Source organism: Lagenorhynchus albirostris, chromosome 13, assembly GCF_949774975.1.
Source record: "Lagenorhynchus albirostris chromosome 13, mLagAlb1.1, whole genome shotgun sequence".
Lineage (NCBI taxonomy): Eukaryota > Metazoa > Chordata > Mammalia > Artiodactyla > Delphinidae > Lagenorhynchus > Lagenorhynchus albirostris.
Genome location: NC_083107.1, coordinates 31,505,220 through 31,532,203, shown reverse-complemented (window position 1 = coordinate 31,532,203; position 26,984 = coordinate 31,505,220). Strand labels below are relative to the sequence as shown.

The 26,984-nt window shown below is 41.8% G+C and overlaps 1 protein-coding gene across 1 annotated transcript in view; it reads left to right on the top strand.

The window, feature by feature from the left end:
• PLEK (pleckstrin) overlaps positions 1–26,984 on the top strand; it is a 40,792-nt gene continuing 13,808 nt past the window's right edge. Inside the window, exons 1-4 of the mRNA XM_060168660.1 lie at positions 1–102; positions 15,676–15,905; positions 25,587–25,742; positions 25,991–26,172. Coding sequence (XP_060024643.1) covers positions 15,864–15,905; positions 25,587–25,742; positions 25,991–26,172 — 380 coding nt within the window. The 5' untranslated portion in view covers positions 1–102; positions 15,676–15,863. The remainder of the gene's footprint in view (positions 103–15,675; positions 15,906–25,586; positions 25,743–25,990; positions 26,173–26,984) is intronic.

Here is a 26,984-nt window from a genome sequence, read left to right as displayed (position 1 = left end):
ATCTTCCCGGACTGGGGCACGAACCCGTGTCCCCTGCATCAGCAGGCGGACTCTCAACCACTGCGCCACCAGGGAAGCCCTAAGAAGGTGAGCCCTTTGAAGGTGAGCATTTATTTCCTTACCTCAGATTTGTTGAGAGATTTTAAGAAATTGCTATACAGAATCCAAGATTGCATTTATCGTAGAGATATTTTATTCAGTGACTTCTGTATAGAAAACACAGTAAGCGTTTTTTTTTAAAAAATGAAGAGTCAATGAAGCTTTGTTTCTTCTTTTGAAATGGTGACTCTTTTTGGGGTGGGGTTGATGTGAATTTAATGATGGATTTCTCTTGGCTGCCAAGCGCCTGAGGGATGGTATGCCAGGTATTGTGTGGAGCTTGTAGGCTCTGGAACGAGACAGATCTGGATCAAATCCCATCCAATTGTCCTTATGAGCTGAGCTGCCTTGGGCAAGCCATTTATTTATTTATTTGTTTATTTATTTATTATCTGAGTGTTCTCATTTACTTTTATGAATAATGTTTGTCCTTTAAATAATTTTTTAATTGAACAATAGTTGATTTACAATGTTTCAGGTGTACAGCAAAGTGATTCAGTTATACATACATATAGATTTTTTTCCATTATAGGTTATTACTGGATATTGAATATGGTTCCCTGTGCTATACATTAGGTCCTTGTGATTTATCTATTTTATATATAATACTGTGTATCTGTTAATCCTGAATTCCTAATTTATAACTCTTCCTCCTTTCCCCTTTGGTAACTATAAGTTTGTTTTCTGTGTCTGAGTCTGTTTTGTAAATAAATTCATTTGTATCATTTTTTAGATTCCACATATAAGTGATATCATATTATATTTGTCTTCCTCTGTCTGACTGACTTCACTTAATATGATAATCTCTAGGTCCTTAGGCAAGTCACATAACTTTTCTGTGCTCACTGCCTCACCCGCAAGCCAGGTATAATAACCAGTTGCCTCGTTAGATTGGGAGGATTAGATGAGGTTAAAATAAATGAAGGGTTAGCACAATGCCAAAACATAGTAAGCGTTCAATAAATCTTAGCTTATTATTATTATTGATTCGTGTTGATCAAAGTGTTAAGAAGTATGCCATTTTAAAAATGGTTTATAGCATTTGGAAGATTAACGTAAGTCTTAGATGCATTGACATCTGTCCTTCCCAGGAGGAGCTGAATTATTTCTCTTTTGCTATTGTCCTTAACATCCTAGAAACCAGGGGCTTGAAAAAGGTCAAACTGTCAAAAAACAAACAAACAAAGCAAATGTGAGTGAATCCTGTTCATTTCATAGCATCATAGAATCTAGGTGTCAGAAAGGAATTTAGATGTTATTTGGTCCAGTTTCCCTTCCCAGAGTTATTTGCTAAATATTTAAATAAACCCCAATTTTAACTTTTTTCCCCTATAAATGAGACTAAGGTGTCTTTTTTTTGGCGGTACGCGGGCCTCTCACTGTTGTGGCCTCTCCCGTTGCGGAGCACAGGCTCCGGACGCGCAGGCTCAGTGGCCATGGCTCACGGGCCCAGCCACTCCGCGGCATGTGGGATCTTCCCGGACCGGGGCACGAACCCGCGTCCCCTTCATCGGCAGGTGGACTCTCAACCACTGCGCCACCAGGGAAGCCCTACGGTGTCTTTTGAAAGAAATGGGAAGTCAGTTTGAATCGGAACGAAATGTATATTTATTATTTCTAATTTGTCAAATATTTACAGAACCAAATCAGGATCTGATATTTCACTTGGTTTAATTCTTTTGGGAAACAATTTCCTCCATCTTTCATGGGAGGTTAGCTGCTAGCGGGTGGGAGATCTCACAGCGCTCCTGGCACCCACTCAGATCTGGTACCCACTGTGGTCCTGCACAACCAGGCAGTAATCAGCAACCACTGCCGCTGCTGCAGAGAGGACGTTGTGCTGACCCGGGAATAACAGCTCTGAGTTGATGATGTCAGTAACTTTTAAAATAGCTTATTTAAAAATCTCTTCCGTGACCTCAGCTATACTTAATGCCACTTAGCTCATCTAGACATGGGCAGGAAATGTAAGAAGGATAGGTGACAACTGGAACTCCAAGCAGCTATATCTTCAGAAGCCCATTTTAGGAAAGAACTTGTCTGAGCAAGTTGAAGATTGAAGATACACTTGGTATCAAGTGACTGTGATGTAGATATAGAACTTGTGTATCCCCAGCCCTGCAAGTCTGGGGAAAATCTAGCTATACAACAACAGTTGTACATGGTATTTCTCAAGCTCTGCACATACCTTCTGTGATGGGAGCTCTGGCTCCCTTCTCTGGTCCCCTGTGTGTTTTGGAAATTCTGCAGAAAATGATTCATGGGGACTCATGGACAGCTCTATCAGTTACCGTGTGTTTCCCCCGTTGGCCCTTCTTAGCATTCTCTCCTGCAGCTCAGGCTGCCACCGCAGCAGGCCATGCCTCCCTAGGTCTGCTGCATCCAGGCTGAGGATTCGTAATGCCAAAGGTGCTGATGTCTGCACTGAGAGCACGTCCCCCACTTGCATAGCCACTTGCAGAGGGTGCCACTGCCAGTCCCTGACAAGCTGTGCTTAGTCTTCTGGAGCCTTCAGTGTAGCTGAAGCAACTCCAAACCAGAGGGCATATTTATCTGTTCATTGGACACCAAAGCTATACCCCCAAATCTCCAGCAATCTATACCTGTTACTATTAAAATTTTTATAGACCATTATTAAACATGCTCTTATTAAAAAATCGACAGTTGATTCCACAGCACATAGATCATCACAGAACTCAACAACTTTTCAGCCTAATAAAAATTCCAAGTTTGGGGCTTCCCTGGTGGCGCAGTGGTTAAGAATCCTCTTGCCAATTCAGAGGGCATGGGTTCAAGCCCTGGTCTGGGAAGATCCCACATACCGGGGAGCAACTAAGCCTGTGCGCACAACTACTGAGCCCACATGCCTAGAACCCATGCTCTGCAACAAGGGGAGCCACCACAATGAGAAGTTCATGCACCACAGCGAGCCCTGCTCGCTGCAACTAAAGAAAGCCCGCACAACAACGAAGACCCAACGCAACAAAAATAAATAAAAAAAAAATTAAAATAAAGTTCCCTTTAAAAAAAATTCCAAATTTGTTCTGCAAAAATTAGCACATAAAGTTTTGAACTGGTTCACGTCCTGTTTTTTTTCCCACTTATTTCTATTGAATGCCTTTATTTCAGTCTATACATGCTTTGTAATTCATTTAACCAACATTTTATTCTTGCACATTTAGATTTCCCCCTAACTTCTCATTACAGTGGTCCCTTGGTACCCGTGGGGAATTGGTTCCAGGGACCCCTCTCAGTTACCAAAAATTGGCAGACACTCAAATCCCTTATATACAATGGCATAGTATTTGCACATAACCTATGCACATCTTCCTCTATACTTTATTTTTTTTAATACATTTATTTATTTATTTTTGGCTGCGTTGAGTCTTCGTTGCTGCTCACGGGCTTTCTTTTTAGTTGCAGTGAGCAGGGGCTACTCTTCATTGCGGTGCGCAGGCCTCTCATTAGGGTGGCTTCTCTTGCTGTGGAGCACGGGCTCTAGGCGCGCGGGCTTCAGCAGTTGTGGCACACGGGCTCAGCAGTTGTGCCTCACGGGCTCTAGAGCGAAGGCTCAGTAGTTGTGGCGCACAGGCTTGGTTGCCCCACGGCATGTGGGATCTTCCCGGACCAGGGCTCGAACCGGTGTCCCCTGCATTGGCAGGCGGATTCTTAACCACTACACCACCAGGGAAACCCTTCATGTATACTTTGAATCATCTCTAGATTACTTATAATGCCTAATACAAAGTAAATGTTATGTAAATAGTTGCTGGTGCTTAGAAAATTCAAGTTTTACTTTTTGGAACTTTCTGGAATTTTTTTTTCTGAGTATTTTCTATCTGCGGTTGGTTGAATCCTTGGATTTGGAACCTGTGGATATGGAGGGCCATATTATAAACCACACTGCACAGAACATCCTCATGGCTATATTTCCCCCTCACAACTATAATTATTTCCTTAAGGGGGAAAATTCCTGATTGCTGAGTCAAAGGAGTTGTATTTTTTTAAGGCTTTTGCTATACACGATCTAGTCGCCCTCTGCAATGGTGGGACTGATTTACACTCCTACCACGCTCTTGACAACTCTGAGTAAATCATTAAAATAAATGCTTTCTTCATTTATATGTAATTACTGCAAGAATACATGCACACTGTAACAAGTTCAAATCATAAGTGATTAAAGTGGAAGGTGAAAGCCTTCTGACTTCCCTGACTTCCTAAAACATTTGGGGTTGTGTTAACAGTTTTTTTTTTGTTTGTTTGGTTGGTTTTTTAGTTTTTAGTTTTTTGCAGTGAAAGCACAGGGTCCTAACCACTGGACTGCCTGGGAATTCCCAAGGTTAACAGTTTTGTGTGTTTCCTTCCACTTTCCTGAGCAGTGCACCTAGAAGAAGGCAGTTCTGAGACTTTGGCATTTACCTGCTCTGATGTGATGAAAAAGACCCTGTTGAAATATAAAATCACTGCTTTTAATGGAAAACACTTAAAATATCAATTCACCCTCTTTCATTTCCATATTTATTTCATTCCTTTCTGTACTGTTTAAAATGTTTACTGGTTTGTACTATTTTGATAATCCAAAAAAATCTGTGAGTATATTTACAAATATATTAGAATTGGGATGACCTCTAAGGGATGTCGCCTGTTCCCCAAAACTATAAAAAAGAAATTTGTTGTATTTATTATAGTGTATGCATATGACAGAGTGCTGAGAAAACTGTTCGAAATTTAGTTGAGGGGTTTTCTGTTGCTGTCCAGAGTTAAGGACAAAGGATCATACTGTAGTCTGTTCCCCTAACCTGCAAAAAGCAGGCGTTCCCTCCCTCAGATTAGGAGAGGACAAAATGGCAGGCACATGGGCTAAACTGAGCTTGCCACCTGCTTTTAAATGGCCTGCAAGCTAAGACATTTTAAATAGAAAAATCAAAAGAAGATTAATATTTAGTGATACACGAACATGGTATGAAACTCAATTTCAGAGTTCACACAGAAAATTTTACTGACACATAGCTACACTCATTCATTCATTCACATATTGTCAATGGTGACTTTTGCGCATTTAAATTTTGAGAGGTACCAACCACATTGTTCCCCAAAGAGATTTTTACTAATTTATATTTTCACTAACAGTATATGGAAATACACTCATGCTCTCACCATTATAAAAAGAAATTTAAGTCTGATGGGCAAAAAATGGTACATCCTAATTGCTTGAAGTTGCATTTTATTTTTTAATTGAAGTGTAGTTCATTTACAGTATCGTGTTAGTTTCAGGTGTACAGCAAAGTGATTCAGTTATACATATATATGTATATATCTATATTCTTCTTTTATTTTTCTGATTCTTTTCAATTATAGTTTCAAAAGATATTGCATATAGTTCCCTGTGCTATACAGTAAAACCTTGCTGTCTCTTAGGTTGCATTTTAAAAATTACTACTGAAGTGGGAATTTTTTCATCTTTATTGGTCATTTATACTTATTTTGTGAAATGCTTTTTCATATCTTTTGACCCTTTTTTTCTCTTGGGTTTTTTCCTACTAGATTGGTAGGAGTCCTTCTTGTATTATGAAGAGTAATTTTTTGTATTTCATACTTATTTCAAATATTTTTCCAGGCTACCATTTATGCTTTCACTTAAAAAAAAAACAAAACCCTAGTATTTACTAAGCACTTACTATTCAATACATACCAGATACTCACCTAAGAGCTGTTCATACATTACCTCATTTACTTCCCGTAGCGAGTTTGAGGTGGAGACTATTATTTTATTTATTTATTTATTTTTTAGGAATTTATTTTATTGAAGTATAGTTGATTTCCAATGTTGTGTTAATTTCTGCTGTACAGCAAAGCGGTCCATTTATACATACATATACATTCTTTTTCATATTCTTTTCCATTATGGTTTATCACAGGATATTGACTATAGTTCCCTGTGCTATATAGCAGGACCTTGTTGTTCGTCCACTCTATATATAATAGTTGGCATCTTCTAACTGAGGCAGGGACTATTATTTCCCTAGTGTTAAAAACAAGGAAACAGAGTCTTAGACCACATGGCTAGGGAATAGTCGAGCTGGGATTAGAACCCAGACAGCTGGGTCTTGTGCCATAATCTTCGCCACTCGTCCATATGGCCTTCTTTGCAGGCATCACCCAACATCTCCTGTCATCTTCACAATAGTCCTAGAGGTGGGTGCCGTTGCTATCTGCATTTTACAGATGAGGAAATGGAGCCTCAGAGAGGTCAGGCCATTTGCCCAAGGTGAGAGGTATAGCTGGAATCTGAAAGTGAATCTGTCTCCAAAGTCTGTGTTCTCACAGTTTCCCAGCATCTCCCACTTTGAGGACCTTTCCCAAATGGAGGAGCTCTCAGCAGGGTTGGCTAAGCTCAGAAGGGCTTGGGAAGACCTTGCTAGGAACTGCAGGAGTCACAAGGCTTTGTGTTCAGGCCTCCTGAGCTCCTTTAAGCCCCGCCCAGTTTTCTGACCTTGCTTATTTAGAAAACTCCCTTCCTCCGTCCTAAACTTGCCCATGCATCACAGTGGGATATGGCATTTATGCGCTGGTCAGTCTCTAATGGGACCCTTGAGTCTGTAGGACACTTGTATCTCACAAGGCCCCTTTCTCCTTGTTCTGGACCACATCCTGCCTCCTACCTACTCTTGTTTTTGGAAACAAAAATTAATGTGAGAGCGCGTGGGTGGTGCTTGAATACACCATCTGTGTGAAAGGAGATTTCAGGGTCTGTGTTATGGGCAGCCTTCAAAAACAGTCACCTTATGGTGAGAGCTGGAGCAGGCATGTCAGGCCATGGGATGGAAATCATGTGTCAAGGACGTAGAACAACCAGATCAAAGGGGGTCTGGATCCCAACCCCCCAGAGCTGTATTGAGACACTGGATTGTTTAGGTTCAGCTTGTCGTATGAGAGAGGAACAAATGTATCTTGTTTAAGCCTCTGTTTTATTTGCTTTATTTATTTATTTATTTTTTGGTGGTATGCGAGCCTCTCACTGCTGCGGCCTCTCCCGTTGCGGAGCACAGGCTCCGGACGCGCAGGCTCAGCGGCCATGGCTCACGGGCCCAGCCGCTCCGCGGCATGTGGGATCTTTCCGGACAGGGCACGAACCCGTGCCCCCTGCATCGGCAGGCGGACTCTCAACCACTGCGCCACCAGGGAAGCCCAGCATACATTATCTGTCAGAGGCAATAGAGTAAATATTTTAGGTTTTGTGGGTCACATGCTCTCTGTCACAACTGCCAAACTCTACCTTTTAATGTAAAAGTGGCCGTAAACAAGACAGGGATGAATAAGTGGCTCCGTTCCAGTAAAACCTATTTATGACCCTGAAATGTGAATTTCATAAAATTTTCATGTGTCACAAAATCTTCCTTTTTTTTTTTAACCATTTAAAAATGGAGAAACCGTTCTCAGCTGATAGGCCCTACAAAAAGCAAGCAGTGAGGGGGCTATGGCCTACAGGCTGTAGTCTGCTGACCCCTGCGCTAGACTATTGACAGAGCGCTTGTAAAAGAGGCAGACAAGCTCTACTCCCATCAGTGATCGCCCGGCTCCTGCCTGAGTATTGAGATTGGAAAGGTTGGGGAGATTTCCTCGGAGAGCCGTCCGTGTGCTGTACTCCCATCCCACTTCCCCATCCCCCATTTGGAAAGGGAGGACATGCTCCCTTCCCCTTGGACCAAGTGGAGAGGATTCAGGGGTACTTTCAGAGTGCTCCAAACTGGAAGTGTTTAAAGAAGGGAGCCCTTGGGCGGAGTACTTCTCACTAGGAGGCAGAGATGAAAGAAACGCACTGGAGCAAAGCTGCAGTCTCTCTGCCTGGAGGCCCAAGAGCTTGGATTCTGGGGCCAGATGCAGACCCCTTGAGGGGAAGCCTGCCTGGGGTAGCTTAAGAAGGATCCTTTCCACAGAGACCAACAGGAAGGATGAAGGGACCCTTTAAGGACAGCGTATCTGGTGAAACTCCAGAGGCTGCGGGGTAATGTCAGGGAACATCCAGGAGGGAGACCTTGTCCACATGGAGGGGATTGTTGCCATCATCAGCAATGGCGGAACCAGGATGTACATCTTGGGAGAGAAGGAGCCAGGCACAGTGCATCTGCCGAGCGCCAGCGCCAGCTGGTAGCTGTGCCCGTCAGGCAGGACCCAGTCCAGGGCTGACACAAATGGGCTCAACGCAACTGAATGAGTGAGCAGGGCTGCTCATGTGAGTGAGTCCACTGGAAAGGAATCTGCACCGTAGGGCATCTTTCATGCCCTTTAGGTTATCATGAAAAGCAGAGTTTTTCAAATAGTTTTAATGATGTACAAAACTGAGGAATTAAGGCACAGTGCCTAACAGTCTCTCCCCTCCCCCTAAGGCCAGGAGCTAAGGCAGATGTCCGAGATGTTTGACCCAGGGTCAGGCCTGATGATGTATCTTTCGCCATATCTACGTCCCCCTTAGATCCCGGAGAGTCCAGAAAAACCTGACCTAGCAAATAAGATTGGAGAAGGATAGGGCGAAGAAGCTGAGCAGAAACTTCCCTCTTCACTCCAGGGTTCAAATTGGGGCTGGGGAAACTCTGTAAGTTAAACAAAAATGTTTGGAGTATTTAATATTAGACTGGACTATAGTTAATACGATTTATTAATCAAGTTAATACAATAGGCTGATTTGGGTTGTTTGTTTTAAAAGCTAAGAGTTCTTGGGAAATACGTGGAAACTGCCCAAGATTTCACCCAAGGGGCCGAGAAGGAACTAACTGATTGTCAGAGTGGAGCTTTGAGAAAAAGAATAGGTACTTTGTGATTGTACCCTACTGGGTCTAGCTCCTTCAGGAACATGTTACAGTTGGCACTATCAAATCTTTTCAAATGTGCTGATTTTTTTGTTTGCTCGTTGTTCTTTAAGAGAGAGCTCTATATCTTTCAGTGTCAGAGTTGAAATGAGCTCTATCCCTGTTCATATCTTTCAAGCCCATTTCAAGGAAGTAGAAAAAATGTTAGATTTACTAGTGTTTTGTTTTAAAAGACCAGAAGCCTACTTGCTTGGGATAGCGGCAAGGAAATGGAAGCGAGGAGCTTCTGCAAGGTTCTGTTTGAGTTGCCGCTTGGTAGTTGTTGGGGAACTCCTTTGGGCTGCAGCTAGCCTGTGAAGGGTCTATTGTTCATGGCAAAAGGCACCCCCTCTGGGCCGAGCAACCTCAGGATCACGGTGCTTAATTGGAGGAGGGTACTATTGCATACAAGAAAAAGGCATCCCTTCCCCAGGGCAGCAACGCTGGAGGTCTTGTCAGACACCTTGAATCTCAGCCTCCGATCGCCGCTGTGGCAAACTGTGCGCGTGTTCTATGAGCCTGCAGCTCCCGCTCGCCCACCCTTTCATCCAACAATTGCCCCTATCTACAGGCAGCAGTAGCATTGCCCCTTCTCCTCCTTCAGATCCACTCTCTGTACAAGGAGTGAGCTGACAGAAAGTGCCCAGCAGCGCTGTTCCACGGTGCTTGTTTTCCTGCACTTCTCCGAATGTGCTGGTAGGACTGGGATTTGGTTGGCATCGACCTTCAGCAGTCCATACTTCCGATAGCTAGTCCTCTCAGCTTGGCTGTATTAGTGGGATTCTTCTGGGGACCTATCCTCTTAGTTTTTGGTTGTCATTGTTGGTGTAAGACCTTTATTTAATAATATCTCTAAAAATCTGAAATTTGAGTGCTTTCCATCTTTAGACAATTAGAGACTTACACACTGCATTAAAATCTTGAGATCACAAAGGTACACTCTTTTAAAAAGCAGTGTTCTCTACCTCCATGATCTTTACAGGGAGAGGAAGAACTGACAAAATGAAGTTTCCACTGCAAAACAGTCCTGAATGAATTTAAAGCCTTTCTGAACAAATAGGATGTAAACCTAACAATACGGAAATTTTTCCGTCAGAATCTCCATCTGAATGGGATAAAAATTAAGAAGGTGAAGATAAATCGGAAATGCTTTCTTTTTATCACAGTATTGAATACATTTTAGAATAGTTATAGATTTACAGAAAAATTTAGATAGTACAGAGAGTTCCTAAATGCCCTCTATCCAGTTTCCTCTATTATTAACATTTACATTAATATGGCATATTTGTCACTATTCATTAACTGATATTGATACATTATTATTAACTAAAGTCGATACTTTGTTTAGATTTACTTGGTTTTCCCTTAATGTCCTTTCTCTGTCCTGGATCCCATCCCATGTTACATTTAGTCCTCATGTCTCCATAAGCTCCTCTTAGCTGTGGTAATTTCTCAGAACTTCCTTGTTTTTTGATGACCTTGACAGTTTTGAGGAATGCTGGTCAAGTATTTTGCAGAATGTTCCTCAATTGAGGCTTGCCACATGATCAGATATCAAGAGTGCATACTTTCAACCTGACTTATCACCATTGATGTTGACCTTGATCACCAGGCTGAGGCTGTGTCTGTCAGTTTTCTCCACCATAAACTTACTCTTTTTTTCCTCTTTCCATGCTGTACTCTTTGGAAGGAAGTTATTATAAGCGGCCCATGATTAAGGAGTGGGAATTTAGGCTCCATCTTCTTGAGGGTGGAGTATTTACACAAATTAGTTGGAATTCTTGGGATAGATCTGCCTTTTCTCCCTCATTTATTTACCTGTTCAATCATTTATTTATCTATTTTATTCTTTGGGCTATAGTCCAATAGTGCTTTATCTATTTTGTTGTTTGAATTGTTCCAGCTTTGGCCATTGGGATCTCTTTCCGTTGGCTCCTGTGTCCCTTTGACGTAACCCATCATTGTGGTTTTATTTATTTATTTAAAAAACTTTTAGCACTTCCTTGCTTTCTGACACTACAAGATGCTCCAGGCTCATCTTGTATATTTCCTGTCCCGGTCCTAGAATCATCTGTTTCTCCAAGGACCCCTAGTTCCTTTCATTGGAGATAGTGTATCAAGATCTGGGCACTAGTGTCTTGATCAGTTTAGGTTGCTGTGACAAACTACTGCAGACTGAGTGTCTGATAAACAACAGAGATTTATTTCTCACAGTTCTGGAGGCTAGACATCCAAGATCAGGTTGTCACTGTAGTTGGGTTATGATGAGGGCCTTCTCCCATGTTGCAGACTGCTGTCTCCTCATTTTACCCCCACATGGCAGAAGATCAGAGAGAGAGAAAGCAAGCTCTCTTGTATCTTTTTATTAGGTCACTAATCCCATTTATGAGTGCTCTACCTTCATGGAGTAATTACCTCCCAAAGGCCCCATCTCCTAATACCATCACATTGGGGATTAGAATTTTGGAGACATATAAACACTTAGTCCATAGCACTGTGAACGCTGCTACCAGGGTGTTGTTGCTTCTAGGCTCTCAGTTGACAGAGCAAGGAAATATATGTGAAGCAAATGGGTATATGCATATATATACTTTTATATTTCTTTTATCATTTCCACATGAATTCTGTGTCTGTTGGGAAGAATTGCTTAATATGTGCTCTCAGTTATGCATTTTGAGCTGGAGGCCCATTGGGCAGCAACTAGATATTCTCTAATGGGTTTAAAGAAATCAACAACTTAAGGCTTTTCTTTCATTGGGAGATAATTCTCCATGGACCTCTTGTGCTTCTTCACAATTGACAAGGAGAGACACTATCTTTTCAAGGATATTTGTACAGTGAACAATAACCTTGGGAGATGGAGATAGGATCTCTCTGCAGTGCAAGGGCAGATTTGTTTACTGTCCAGTGTAATGAGGATAATGTCTCCTTCTGAGGCAAAGTTTGGGCAGGTTTGCTTGCAGCCCATGGTCAAAGATTTGGGCTCAGTAAGCTCCTGTATGTGCAGCATCCCTTAGGCTGCTCCGTCTTTTCTCACAGCAACTGGGGACAAGAGGAACGACACAAACATGAAGCCTATCCTGCCTACTGTGTTGTGAGTAACAAAGTCCTTTGTCACATTGTAAGGTCCGGAAGTCTGGTGTCTTCCAGCAGCTTCCACAGAACTGTGCAGACTAATTGTAAGCTTGCACATAGGTACACCTCAGACTTTTCTCTGGTTCTGACACCTTCATTTAGGTTGAGTACTAACAGTATTCCGATATTTCTCAGCTAGATGTAAGCCTTTTTTGGAGTCACCAATGCTGAAGAATAAGTTTTTAAAATTTTAAATTAAAAACATTTAAAACGTTTCAAAATAAAATCATCACTCACATACGATAAAAGGAAAATTTTATTTAGCTCATGAATTAAAGTGGGAGCCAGCCAGCTGTCACGACTGGTTCAAAGGAGAAGTCAAACACAAATTGATATGGAGTAAAGGAACGGTAAAATCAATTTACAAATGGACAAAAAACTGGCTTTTTCCACAGGGAGTAGGGTGGGGTTGAACCTCCACCAGACAGAATTTATTTGCATGTCCATAGACAAGAATTATTTGCATTGTTATCAGGTATCCACAATTTATAGAGTTGTACAACAATTCAAATACATGGAAAGCACAAACTCCATAGAATCAGATAACCTGGAAAGGTGTGCTGTAAATGTTGCCTAGTTTTCCACTGGAGACATGCAGTAATCTTTTTTGCTTATTCCAAAGTCTTAAATATTCTTTACACCAATAAAATGTACTGTAAGAATTGTTTCCAAGGTATTGATCCAATGTGAGAGAATTAAAAGGAGGACAGAAAGAGAGTTTTAAAAGTAATCCTAGAAATATACACATAAAAAAGATATTGGAAGAGGTTCTAATTATCTGATCTGGGAATAGAATCCATCAGAGCAGAAGAGCATTTGCCCAGACTGTCCAGTAAGAGAAGGAAGTCCTAATATGTCATTGATTCAGACAATTCCCTCTAGTGACCACTAGGGGTCGCTAAGCAGGCATTTGGACCCCTGACCGGGGAGGCAGGGGTGGCAGCATCTAATCCAGCCATGGTAATGCTCACCTGATTAACACATTTGGGAAGCTCATTGGTGGCAAGAGATTTTTACCTAGTCCAGGGCCTGGCACATAGTAAGTATTCAATACATATTTCTTGAAAAGAATTATTCAGGATGCAGGGGGTGCTTTTACACTGTAGGCATCTAAGAGATATGATATTTCAGAGTAAGGATTCGTTAAGACTTCTGGTCATATTAGGAGAAAAGGAGAGAACATTATAAATTAGAAGTCACTAGGTTAATTAAACAAAAAGAGATACATTTAGCCATGAAATTAGACTTGGTAAATCTGTGAACAGTTTCCATTGCCTGTACAAACACCAATGCAGCAAAATACTTGTGTCAATGCGGACCTGACCGTCCTCCTTTTCTTTGTTTCTATGTTGCTCAGATGCCATCAAATGTTGATTCTTCCACTCCTATCCCCCAAAACTTTCTAATTTCTTACTGATTTTGGTGCAATGAGAAACTGATGGCAAGTCATCTATAATTCTAAGGAATCGATTAGGATAAGATGAAAAGTGAAAAATAGAGGGGCAATGACTAGGGGTTAGATCCACAGCTGGAAGGAAGGAAGAGAGCGAATCAGGAGGCTCTTAGAAAACCCCAGGAACAGATCTTCTCCCTGCCCTTGACTTTCTGGCTCCTGACACGCCTTCTGTAGACATCTGTTGTTTTTGCCTGCCTAGGGGCCCTTCCCTCTTCTACTGTTAAGAGTGCCTTGATTTTACCCTGGGGGGATGAGCCCCTCCCCGACTGGACGGGGCTGTTCGTTCATGCGCTCCCCCCATCAGATGACTGAGGGGTGAGCCCTAAGCCAAACTAGGCCAACCAAAGGCCCGGTCACTGGAAACTCTTGTAGAGCCTGAAAACCACCGGACTTCTTTCAACTTGGTGTCTCAAAGAGACCGTCCATTACTTCTTGCTTTGTAGAATCCCACAGCTGTGCTGTTTTCCATCCTTTCAAAGACCTGAGTCTTTATTTTTTCCTTCAAGTCCATGAGCCACCCCACATTCATCTAGTAAATTCCTATTTGCCTATATAAGCCAGAGTTCGTTTCTTCGTGACTGCAGCCGAAGAATGCTGACTGATGTAATGGGAGAAGGAAACTAGTCAAAAACCTAGTCCTATGTTACTTCTATAATCTCAGTTGAACTTATCATTGAAAAGGACTAGCCGTAAGGAAATGGAGCCTCCTTGAAAATGAGGCATTACTAATGTTTATAGACACATTATGTTCTAGACACTTTTCTAAACATTTACAAGTATTCTTATTTAAGAATACTTACCTAAGAATGACCCCATTGAATAAATGTTATTTTTTCCCATTTTACAGATGAGAAAACTGAGGCACAGATGATGAAATAACCTGCCCATTTTCACATGGCCAGGTTAACATTCTCAAAGTTTATTCTGTAGAATACAAGTTTTTCAGACGTGTATTAGTTTCCTAGGGCTGCTATAACAAAACACCACAAACAGGGTGACTTAAAACAATAGAAATGTATTGTCTCACAGTTCTGAAGGCTAGAAGTCTGAAATCAACTGGCAGGGCCATGTTCGCTATGGCTGCTTTAGAGGAGAATCCCGGCCTGCCTCTTCTAGCTTCTGGTATTTGCCGGCAATCCTTGGCATTCCTTGGCATGTAGAGGTATTCCTCCCATCTATGCCTCTGTTTCTCTCTGTGTGTCTCACTCCTCTTCTCCTAAGGACACTAGTCATATTGGATTAAGGGCCCACCTACTCCAGTATGACCTCATCCTAACTGATTACATCTACAATACATTATTACCAAATAGGGTCACATTCTAAGGTACTGGGGGTTAGGACTTATTTTGAAGGTCAGTCATTTTTAGATATTCATGTTAAATATGTTTTTGAGGGTTTTTTTTCCACTTTAACTCGTCACAAGAATGTTGATAGCGATTGCTCAAAAAAAGAATTATGTGGTCAAATAAATTTGAAAAACACAGGATTAACCACCATTACAGTAGGATTCTCAGCTGTAGTGCTTTGGGAGGTTCTTTAATTTGTTAAGCTGAAAGGGAGCCAGCAAACTGGGACTGTAACACACAATTTCTCAAACATGTTTGGGTATGAACTTCTTTCTACTGTGGGGTTAGTGGTGTGTGTGACACAGATCACAGGCCCGATGCGAGGTAGCAGCCCCCTGTTAAGGACCCTTCCTACTCTTCTGGTCCTTAAGACAACTGCTTTCTTCTCTGAGCATGAGTTTCCTTATGTCTAAGATAGAGGCAAAAATATCCTTTCCCCTGTGGGTTTCTTATAAGAACTATGCTAAACGAGGTAGGCTGAAACACACCTAGGAGAACACCTGGGACAGAAGTAGACATTCACTTAATAGTAGTTGCCTTTGTTATGCTAACCAGACAGTTTTGAATTTCTGGGCATTTTGATTCAGCCTTTCTAGATATAATTCCTAAGCCAGGAAAATTTCCACCAGTAGGGTTTTCTTGTTCATTTTCCTTTTCCTTTCACCATTTTTTTCTCTTTAGGAGAATTATTTCCTTTATGATAATAAAAATTGACCTTAGGTAAATATTCGACCCAACTGTACTTTTGACAAATCTCCAATGTTCGCAAAGAATGGGTTGTTTCACTCTGCAGTTCCTTATTCTAATCTTCCACCCCGGTGAGGGGAAGAGGATGTGATCACGCGATTGCCAGCAGAGGGGAAACTGTGAAAGGGCCCTCGCTCTAGAAAAGCAGCCCACAACGGCCCCAGCTCTCAGAGGAGGGCGAGCTTCTGAGGCGACTTCTGAGGCGGAACTCGGCCATCTCTTTGTCCGTCCGACATGGAACCAAAGCGGATCAGGGAGGGCTACCTTGTGAAGAGGGTAAGCAAAGTGCCACCTGAAAGGGTGTCCCTGGAGATAGGGTGGGGGAGGATTGGAGTCCAGCTTTGCACTCTCTACCTGCTGAACCTATTGGGCTGAAACGGGAGAGCATCGCAGCCTGTAGAAGGTTGGAGTGGTGCGGAGAAGCCAGTACGTGTTCCGTTGCCTTCTGGTTCTTCAAAGTGAATGAATCCAGCTCAGGCGTCAGCACAGCTTGATTTTATGGGGCTGAGAATTCCAGACGACAGGGTCTGGAAATCCTTCAGGATCTAAAGCATCCTTTTCAAGAGTCACACATGTGTGTTATGCTAGAAGACTGAAACTCTTCTTCTATAGAGGTTACTAGGAGAAACTATTCATTTGTTATTTAAATTCTTCTTCCCCTCTTTTTTTGTTTTGGAAAAGAGGAAGAAGAAAATATTAAAGATGAGCGGATATAATGATACAGTAATGGTAGCTTATTCATCCTTTTTTTATTGGACTGAAATCTCTTCACTCACAGTTCTTAGTGAATTTGTATAACGTGCTGTTAAGGTGGTAGGTAGATTAACCATTTTAAAGATTAGAAAACAGAGACACAAGTTTACTCAAAAACGCTTGGTTTCACTGGTGTGGCATCAGGAAATTGAATTTCATTAGCACTGCTGGTTTTTCTCCTGATGGTGGGTGTATGCTGTGTCACTGTGATACTCCCCAAGAGGGTGAGTTCACACATAGGGCTCGTTGGCATCCTGTGGACAACACCTATAGGAACATGTAACTCACACCCACCCAAGTGAATTCAGGGCGTTAGAAGTGAACTGAACTCAGTACGTTCCAGTTTTTAATTGAATGAGAGCATAATGGGACTCTGTTTTAGGCCATCCATGGTTTAACATTTTAACCTGAAAATTCTACTAAGAGGAGGTTAAACTGCTCACAGTGCTGCCTGATTCTGTTTTGATTTAAATCTGGAAGGGGCCTTAGACCGTCTGACCTCATTCCCTCATTTCCACAAGAGTAAGCTGAGACCCAGAAGCTGGGTGACTGCTCCAAGTCACATGGCTGTGACAGATTTGGGACCAGAAACTCACTCCCTGACTCCTGGCACTGAGCTCTGTCCAGTACACTGGGATTTTCATTGAGTAAATTCAATCAAAGTTAGGGTTTGTAATGTGTCCATGGTCGTGAGAGTTACGAGTAGATGCCAGAGAATAAATGAGCCCTCAGCTGGTATTCTTTCTAGCTAGCCATATTTTGAAACATCCTTTGGAAAAGACACATGTATATACACAGAGGTGTATGCAGACTCTTTGCAATGGGCACTAATACTCTCTTGAGAGCCAACAGTAATTAATGTTGACATTTCTTTCCTGGTCACTTAGGCTAGTATCCTGAGAAGAACAGGTGAATGGAAACATTTTCTGCAAAGGTTTTTTGTTTGTTTGTTTTTTTAAAAAAACAATTTAAGCATTTTGTAATTAAAATTGCTGTTATATTGTATACTTACATTTTAAACTCTATAAATTACAAATGATTAAAAGACTCAATCTCTAATAAGTGAATCTGTCCCACTAGAATATGACGATGAAAGAGTTAGGGTTGGCAAGCATATGGGCTTAAATTAATAAATTTTTAAATCAGTGAGAGTAATTCTCTCAGATCATAGCCTGTAAAAGTCAGTCTAGAAAAAGTACCTAGAAAAAAACATGGTGAAATTTCATGTTTATTTTTCCAGTTTATATCTCCCATAATTTTCATGTCTACAATTTACATCTTCATACTTTTTGCATTTTTCTCTGGGGCCTTTTGAACACTCTCTGTTATAATGTGTTAGGATTCTCTAATTTGTTATTTTAAAGAAATACTTGATTCAGAGATTCCCTTTGTCAGCTGCAGAACTGAAGTCAGAATTTCCCAGTAAGGTGCTAAACTTCCTAACTTCTTTAGACATCATTTTGTTTTTTCTTTCAGGTACTTCATATACATGGGTTAAAAAGTATTTGTCAGGAACCTAGCACACAGTACATGGTACCTAAGTCACAATGATTATTAATATCAGTATTGCTATATACTTCAGTAGATAGGCAGTCCTCTCCTAGACGCTATTGGTCATATGCCCTGCTTCCTGGATTGGTTGCCAAGTTAACAGTGAAGAAAAGAGCATGAAGATCTTTCTCTGACAAGTCTGGGAGATGCCTTGACTATAGTCATTGATGTTAAAGCACGACAGGCGATAATATATGTCTTCCTCGGTTCACCTTTTTTTCTTACGCAGTTTAAGATATCTGGGTGGTAATAGAGAATATATTTCTCCTTATTCTTGTTTTATGAAATAATTTTATTGGATATAAAGATGTTTTGGGTGGAAAAAATGTAACATTAGAATATGCTAGTACAAGGATTTTGTCAAGTCAGTAATCTTGGGGTCGGTAGTCAATGGTATCAACTGTATAATGTTTCTGCTTTTCTTCTGTGCAAGATAACTGTCCACATTTCACAATTCAGGTTTCCTCCTTTGCCTCCCTCCTGAGATCTTTAAATAGAGTTGATGGTTAAGAGCAGGAGGGAAAATACATGATTCTGTCATTTTGCAGCTTTTTCATTCTAAAGAAGACCCGGATTTTCTTGCCTCAAAGTCTTGCCACTTTGACTTCAAAAAAAAAGAGCACTTAGAGCCTGCCATGTAGCAGCTAGCCACTGTATGAACTCCATCTCATTCAATCCTATCCACCCTATACCCTTATCCCCATCTTACAGATGAGAAACTGAGGCTCAGAGAGAATAAGTGGCTTGCCAGTAAGAGGACAGCCTGGGATTCAAACCCAGGCTTGCCCAACCACAAAGCCCACCATCTCGTTGATCCCAGGAAGCCTTCTGAAAAGCAGGCTTCCCAAGCCAGCAAAAGGGAGGTGAGATGAACTTTGCAGAGCCAGAGTGGGGCCTGGACAAACTGTACTGTGGGCAAGAGTGTGTGTAGTGACCTCAACCTCCCTTTTCCTCTGATTAGGGGGTTACTTCCAGCTAATAAACATATTTTGGAGGTCCTTGAAAATATACTACTGATTTGGATATGTTTATAATCATAGCTTAAAAAAAGAGAGAGGAGCAGATTACACGCAACCAACAACCTAGACTCCACCAAGTCACGTCACCAACCAGTCTCATTCCTAGAGGTTTATGCAGCCAACTGTCGTTTCTATGACAACAGCCAGCATGTTGAGTGGCAGGGTTGACCCAAGGAGTGTTTTAGGAATTTAGGTGGCCTGTGAGGCTGGGGGAAAGCACAGGAATCGGGGTGGTGAGAAAGAGAAGGACAAGAGGCTTGGTCAGGAAAGAAAGGGCTGCAAAAAAGATGATGTTCTGATAGAAGGAGGAAAGCCTGGGGCAAAACAGAGGGCAGGACTCAGGGGTCTCTGCCCAGCAATTCTTTTGAACGGCTAGCTTGTCTTCCAGACACCATGAAATAATCCCTCTTGATTCGCACACATTGATTCATTGTCATCAGAGTAGCCAACATATGTAGAGCTTACCCTGCAGCAGGGACAGATCTAAGCATTTAATGCATTAATGCTATATATATATATATATATATATATATATATATATATAGTGGGTACAACTATTACCCTTACTTTACAGTGGAGGAAAGTTAGGTACAGAGAGGCAAAGGGCCTTGCCTAAGGTCACACAGCTATTCAGTGGCCGAGATTGACTGGAACCCAGCAGTGTGGTCCCAGTGTCACAGAGAGCTGTGCCTAACCGTGTTATACGTGGCCCTCATGGGCTCAGATTGCAGTGATTTTCTCTTCCAAAGCACTGTTGCTGTGATGTGTGGTGCCCAGGAGAACCTTAGGTCAGAATGACTTCATAGTATTGCCTACAAGACTGTGTCATCTTATCTGCCTATATGGTTACCATTTTTTGAGCACCTACTACAAGCTAGGCATAGTGATCAGCCCTTTAAGTGTATTATCTTATTTAATCTTTAGAACAATGGGAAATTGGTAGTATTATTATTTTCATTTTATAAGTGAGGAGACTAAGTTTTGGAAAAATGAAGTCGCTTGCCTAAGGTCACACAGCTTAGAAGAGGCAAAGTTGAAATTTGAACCGAAATCCCAAAGTTGAAATTTGAACCGAAATCCAGAAAACATGCTGTTAGACACTTTGTGTCATTTTTCTATTGCTAACCTAATATGTTTTTATTGAGAAATTGTCCAACCTGGAAGAGTTTTTTGTTTTTTTTTTTTTTGCGGTACGCGGGCCTCTCACTGTTGTGGCCTCTCCCGCTGCGGAGCACAGGCTCCGGACGCGCAGGCTCAGCGGCCATGGCTCACGGGCCCAGCCGCTCCGCGGCATGTGGGATCTTCCCGGACCGGGGCACGAACCCGCGTCCCCTGCATCGGCAGGCGGACTCTCAACCACTGCGCCACCAGGGAAGCCCTGGAAGAGTTTTTTTATGTAAAAACTATTCTACTGAACAGATTCGTTTCCTTGCCTTCAAAGTATTTAAACTGGCACAAAACGACCATTGATCTGGGATGTTATACAAGTGATGTCATAGATCAGGTTGGACAACTGGATGAAGCAATTTATGAGGTAGCAGAAATAAGGACTTCATAGAAGCAACACCAACTTAAAATAACATGTCCCATGAGTGTGGGAGAATAGATGATACTCACTCACAGTTCTGCTTTTGTTCAATATGTCGTTTTGACCATCATATAGTTTTCCTTTAAAGTCTAGCTATATGTCAACATAGGAAAAGAGAAGTTTGAAGAAAAGGAGAAGTGAAAGGAGGTGTCTTCACTTGGTGGGAGATGTCTGGGAGGGGCTCGGCACCACAATCAAGCTGTCCCCTCCCTCGGCAATGAGTCATGGCTTCTTTCTGTGAAGCCACACATGAGCAGGAAGGCCTGTCTCAGTTTGTGCATTCATCACACCGCCCTGGAGTTGCAGGTCAAGGTCACTCTCTCCCCTGTTAGATTGTGAACATCTTGAGAGCAAAGATGGCGTCTTGTTCATGTTTATTCCCCAACACCCAGGCCAGTGTCTGAAGCATGGGAGCTGCTTTATCTATCATTATTTGTAGAGAAACCAAAAAAATCTCGGGGGTTCATATTATAGTAACTTAAAAAGAAAATTTCTAATGGGGTCATTTTTAGGTATTCATGTTAAATATGTTTTTGAGGGGATTTTTTTGCAGTTTTGTTTTGTTTTTGCTTGCAGGTGAAGCCCAAGTGTTCAGATGAAGGCAAGGGCACCTGGAATTAGAAGACTAAAGGCATAATAGTAATAACACGTTTTTAGAACAGACGTGTAGAATCTGAGGATTGAAAGGAATGTAACATATTTTAATAAGCATTTAATTGAACTTCTCATCTGTGGCCTGAATTTCTTTTACTACTCTGTTCACAAGCATGCTAGCAGACCTCTTGTGCCAGGGAACTCACTAATTTAACTTTCTCCCTTAAGTTATGCAGCAAACTGTTTTTTTTCTGAAACTTTCACCTACTGAGACTTCAAAACAATCGAAATGTTTCACACCCGTGAAGACAGTCCTTATCTACCCTGCCTGTCCCTTTCTGGGCTAAAACCTACCAGTTCCAACAATTTCCCCAAGACGGATGCCATCCTGTCACTCTCTTTTGAACAGGCTTCACTTTATCTGTAGCTTTGAGGTTTCCTGAGGTCAAGTTCATTCTCCAGGTGCAACCATAAGTACAGAATTACAGGGACTAGATAGTATTTATTGGGTGCTCCCTATGTTCTGGATATTGCTCTAAGCAATGTTCGTGGATTATTTTATTTAATCTCCCAATCATCCTAAGAAATAGGTGATAGCATTATCCTCATTTGCCAGATGTAGAAAATGAGGTTTAGGGGCTTCCCTGGTGGCGCAGTGGTTGAGAGTCCGCCTGCCGATGCAGGGGACACGGGTTCGTGCCCTGGTCCGGGAAGATCCCACATGCCGCGGAGCGGCTGCGCCCGTGAACCATGGCCGCTGAGCCTGCGCGTCCGGAGCCTGTGCTCCGCAACGGGAGAGGCCACAACAGTGAGAGTCCCACGTACCACAAAAAAAAAAAAAAAAAAAAAAAAAGCCTGGGCCACCCAGCTCCATGGTCACCTACCGGTGATGCTCCATTTAAAGTTAGAACGTTACTTTCCTATGCTTCTATTTATATAGCCTACAAATGACTTTAGTTTTTTTGATAGCCCACATCAAACTGCTGACCAATAGAGCTCCATTTTTTTTCCCCACGTGCCCATTTTCCCAAATCTTCACCAATACATTTTATAAATCTTTTAAAAAAATGTATTGAAGAATAAGTTTATATTTTGTTTAATTTGCATTTGTTTAAATGCTGTTGAAGCAGTACATTTTTATGTTTATTGGACCCAAGCATTTCTTCTTTTGAGAATTGGCTGTTTCTATTGTTTGTCCATTTAAAAAAACATTGAGAGGGTTTGTATATTTATTATTAATTCTAAAGGGTTAAAAAATATATTAAGGGGCTTCCCTGGTGGCACAGTGGTTGAGAGTCTGCCTGCCGATGCAGGGGACACGGGTTCGTGCCCCGGTCCGGGAGGATCCCACATGCCGCGGGGCGGCTGGGCCCGTGAGCCATGGCCGCTGAGCCTGCGCGTCCGGAGCCTGTGCTCCGCAGCGGGAGAGGCCACAACAGTGAGAGGCCCGCGGATCACCCCCCCCCCAAAAATATATATATATATATTAAGGATATTAACCTTTAATTATATGATACTATATTATAAATATTCATACCTTTTAATTTGCTTTTCAGTTGTTCAGGGTTTTTTTTGTTGTTGTTTGTTCATTTTTTTTTTACTGTACAGAAATTCAATTTTTTTAAGTGGTCAAATATCTTGAGCTTTAAGATTTCTTCTTTTGGTATCATGCAATGTCAGACTCTTATGCACTAAACTAACCACTTCCATGATGATGTACAGTGACTCACTTGGAAACTTTAAATTTGACTCAACATTTAAAACCTGCCCATTCTGACATGTAATTGTATAGGTTTTGGCCTATAATGGAGGAAAGCAGGCATATGCCACATATATATTTACTTACATATATAAACCTTATATATTTATAGTATCATAAAACATATTATATAGGATCATATTATGATGTGATTTACAATTTAGATGTTTTATGATTTTATGTACACACATATACACATATATGAGGTTATATATATATAGCTGGCTAAGTGGCCTAAAAATTGATTTAGATTCAAGAATGACTCAGTGAGAACCAAAATGAAGATGGTGTCTAAGGGGAAATGGAAAGAACATAAAATTAGGAATCAGGAGGCCTGGATTCTAATCTCAGTCCCACATTAACTGGTCAGGTGTACTAGGCCCAGTCACTTAAAGTGGCCTCAGCTTTCTTACGTGTATGATGAGGCTGTTGGTAGATGATCCTAAATGCCTTTCTAGCATGGGCAGTCCGTGATCACACTTCTGGGTTTGCTCTTGGGTGAGCACCAAGAAGGTTAAGGACAGAGAAGGGTAAATATAGCGATCATGGAGAGGAGGTGCTGTCAGGTTATCCAGGGAGAAGCCAGCAGGTGCAGAGGAGAAAGATGACCCAGAATTCCATCATCCTAACCTAACTAACCACTACCAAGACTGGAACAAAGTCCCACTTTATAAGCTGTCTGATTTCCCTTGTTTTACCAATATCAGCCTCCTCAATGCCCCTGAATCCCAAATGACACATCCTCCACCCAGTGAGCTGTCAGACCCTGAGGCTGCATTTGAATTAGTAAAGCACAAACTCATTTTGAATAGTTGGCTCCGGAGTAGTTTTATTTTATTTTTATTTTATTTATTTATTTATTTTTGCGGTATGCGGGCCTCTCACTGTTGTGGCCTCTCCCGCTGCAGAGCACAGGCTCCGGACGCGCAGGCTCAGCGGCCATGGCTCACGGGCCCAGCCGCTCCGCGGCGTGTGGGATCTTCCAGGACCGGGGCACGAACCTGTGTCCCCAGCATCGGCAGGCAGACTCTCAACCACTGCACCACCAGGGAAGCCCGGGAGTAGTTTTATTTTAATGGTCTACGGAAGGAATGTAGTGCTGGCTGACGTCTCCTAATTTTATCCCGGTTCCAAGGTCAAAAGCCCTGAGTGACTCTGGCAGTTATAAATCTTTGATAGGTCAGAAGTGGAATATAAAATTTGAGACTTGAAAGGCATTTCAGCAGTCATCTAGTCCAACTTCTTACTCCTAGCTCTGTGAATAGATCTTTTATTAATTTCATTTATTTAAAAGTTTTTAGACTTGTCTATAGATTTCCCTAAAAGCACATCCCAAATTTTAGTATGTAGTAGTATCATGTGTTGTTCATTTATTTATTAATTTTTCCCAATTATTTTGAACATTTTCAAACCCACAGAGAAGTGGAGAAAATAGTATGACTACCTATATACTCTTTCCCTAGGTTTATGAATTGTTAACACATGGCTACATTTGTCTTATCTCTGTATTTCTATATAAATATACACACATATTTTTATGCTGAGATATTTGAGAATAAGTCAGCTTATCATGCTCCCTCATGCCTAAATATGTCAAAATATATCTTCTAAGAATTAGAACATTCTCCACAGTTTTCCAAATTGGATGTACCATTTTGCACTCCTGCCAGCCACGTATGGGAGTTCCAGTTACGTCCTTGCCAAGTCTTGCTCTTCTCAAGCTTTCAAAATTTTAGATGCTCTAGTGGGTGTGCAGAGGTATTTCATTGTGGTTTTAATCTGCATTTCCCTGATGGATAATGATGTTAAACACTTTTTCAGAGATTTTTTTTTAATGTAGTGCCTCTTCCAGTCTTTTGCCCATTAAAAAAAATAGATTATTTGTATTTTTTCTTATTGATTTGCAGGAACTCTTTATATTCTGAGTTTCTCTCTGATAGATGTAAAACAGAAGGACATTTGATTGAAATTATTTCATGTGTTGGCATAGTGTCTGACCTTGCCCATTTTTTCAAAAAGGGAAATAATTCAGTGCTAGCATGAATAATTATTCTGCATGTTCAGAAAAGAGATAGTGTGTATTAATTTAACACTTTTTTTTTCAGTCACTAAAACAAAGGAAACACTTGGACAAGCAAAATGATAGTCCCACAAGTATTTATCTTCTTTGCATAAATAGTCTTCCTTTTGGGAAACTGGACCTTTATATAGAGGCTGTTTGTATTTTAAGATAACCAACAGGATCTTCTGGGAACTGGATGATAACCCCATTTTGTGGTAGTCATGACAGGGTGACATCGTGGGTTCAAAGATAAGAGGCATAGAACCCTGTTCTCTTCCTTTTCCAAAACCCTCCCAAAATATAGATAAAAAAGAGAGACTTCCTTGATGTAGTCAGAACGGTTATCTGTTGATAAAGGGACAGTTGGCATTAATCCAAACTGAAAACTTTTTAAGTAAGGATATTCCTAAAGGCTACACTGACATGACAGCATCATGCTGGCATTAGAGACGGTTCTGCAGGTGATTTTCATACCTCTTAGCCATGCTGTACACAAGGCTGTGCTCTGAGTTACAAATGCGGGTCGCCTGTGTCCACACTGGCCAAAGCTAGGCTATTTATCAAGCCCTTTGCCACCTATAGAAGAGTTTTAGAAAACATCATTACCCAGCTCTTTCTGTTGTCATTACAGGGGAGCATGTTCAACACCTGGAAACCCATGTGGGTTGTGTTGTTAGAAGATGGAGTTGAATTCTATAAGAAGAAAAGTGATAACAGCCCCAAAGGAATGATTCCCCTGAAAGGAAGCACTCTGACTAGCCCTTGCCAGGACTTTGGCAAAAGGATGGTGAGTTGATGTCGTTAACCACCATGAATACCTTGTCAGGGGCTGACCCTTGAGACCATGCATAGCCTGCAATGTGAATGGAGCTTCCTGGGCCAGTCCCTCTCCACACCACCCACCCTCTACCCTGGGCATTTGGGTCTTTCTTGGCCAAGCACTTCCAGAACAGGGTTGGCTCAACTGCTGTGCTTCATAAGAGACCTCAGCCCCTTGAAAGGAGTCATTCCTAATGGGATGTGTTTTGATTTCAGTTTGTGTTTAAGATCACTACGACCAAACAGCAGGACCACTTCTTCCAGGCAGCCTTCCTGGAGGAGAGAGATGGCTGGGTTCGGGACATCAAGAAGGCCATTAAATGCATTGAAGGAGGTCAGAAGTTTGCCAGGAAATCTACCAGGAGGTCCATCCGACTGCCAGAAACCATTGACTTAGGGTGATTTTCTTTTTTTAAAAATTATTTTTTAACATCTTTATTGGAGTATAATTGCTTTACAATGTTGTGTCAGTTTCTGCTGTATAACAAAGTGAATCAGCTATACATATACATATATCCCCATATCTCCTCCCTCTTGCATCTCCCTCCCTCCCACCCTCCCTACCCCACCCCTCTAGGTGGTCACAAAGCACCGAGCTGATCTCCCTGTGCTCTGCGGCTGCTTCCCGCTAGCTATCTATTTTACGTTTGGTAGTGTATATATGTCCATGCCACTCTCTCACTTCATTCCATGGGGTGATTTTCTATGTTTGCTTCCCTTCACTCTTCCCTCCTCCCACCCTGCTTCTTGAGGAAATCTCACAACAGATCCTGCTCCAAGGCCTGCTTTGGTCACCTCTGAAGGCTGTATCCACCCTTCCAGGTCCATAGTACTGGCCCTTGGTTTACTAAGATGTTTACCTGGGTCTGAAGGAGTGATTGTGGCTTCTCTAAGGTCTAGCAGCTGAGGAGAGGGGGCAGTGGAATTTAAGTTCCCTCATTTTGGGTAATCTTGGCAGAGAGAGAGATGGGGGATGGAGAGAGAGAGAAAGAGAGAGAGAGAGAGAGAGAGATGCATCATTGTATATATGAAGTAGCCATAATAAGTTACTCTTAAAAGAAAGCTTCAGGGTCTATAGGTAGGTAGGAAAAGGCACGGGCTGTGTGTCCTAGCAGGTAAGGTTTCAAGTTCAAGTTCATACATTCAGCAAGGGTGAACACCTCTCCTAGCCGGAAGCCATTTGTGCCTTGGCCTAGATTAATGACCTCTG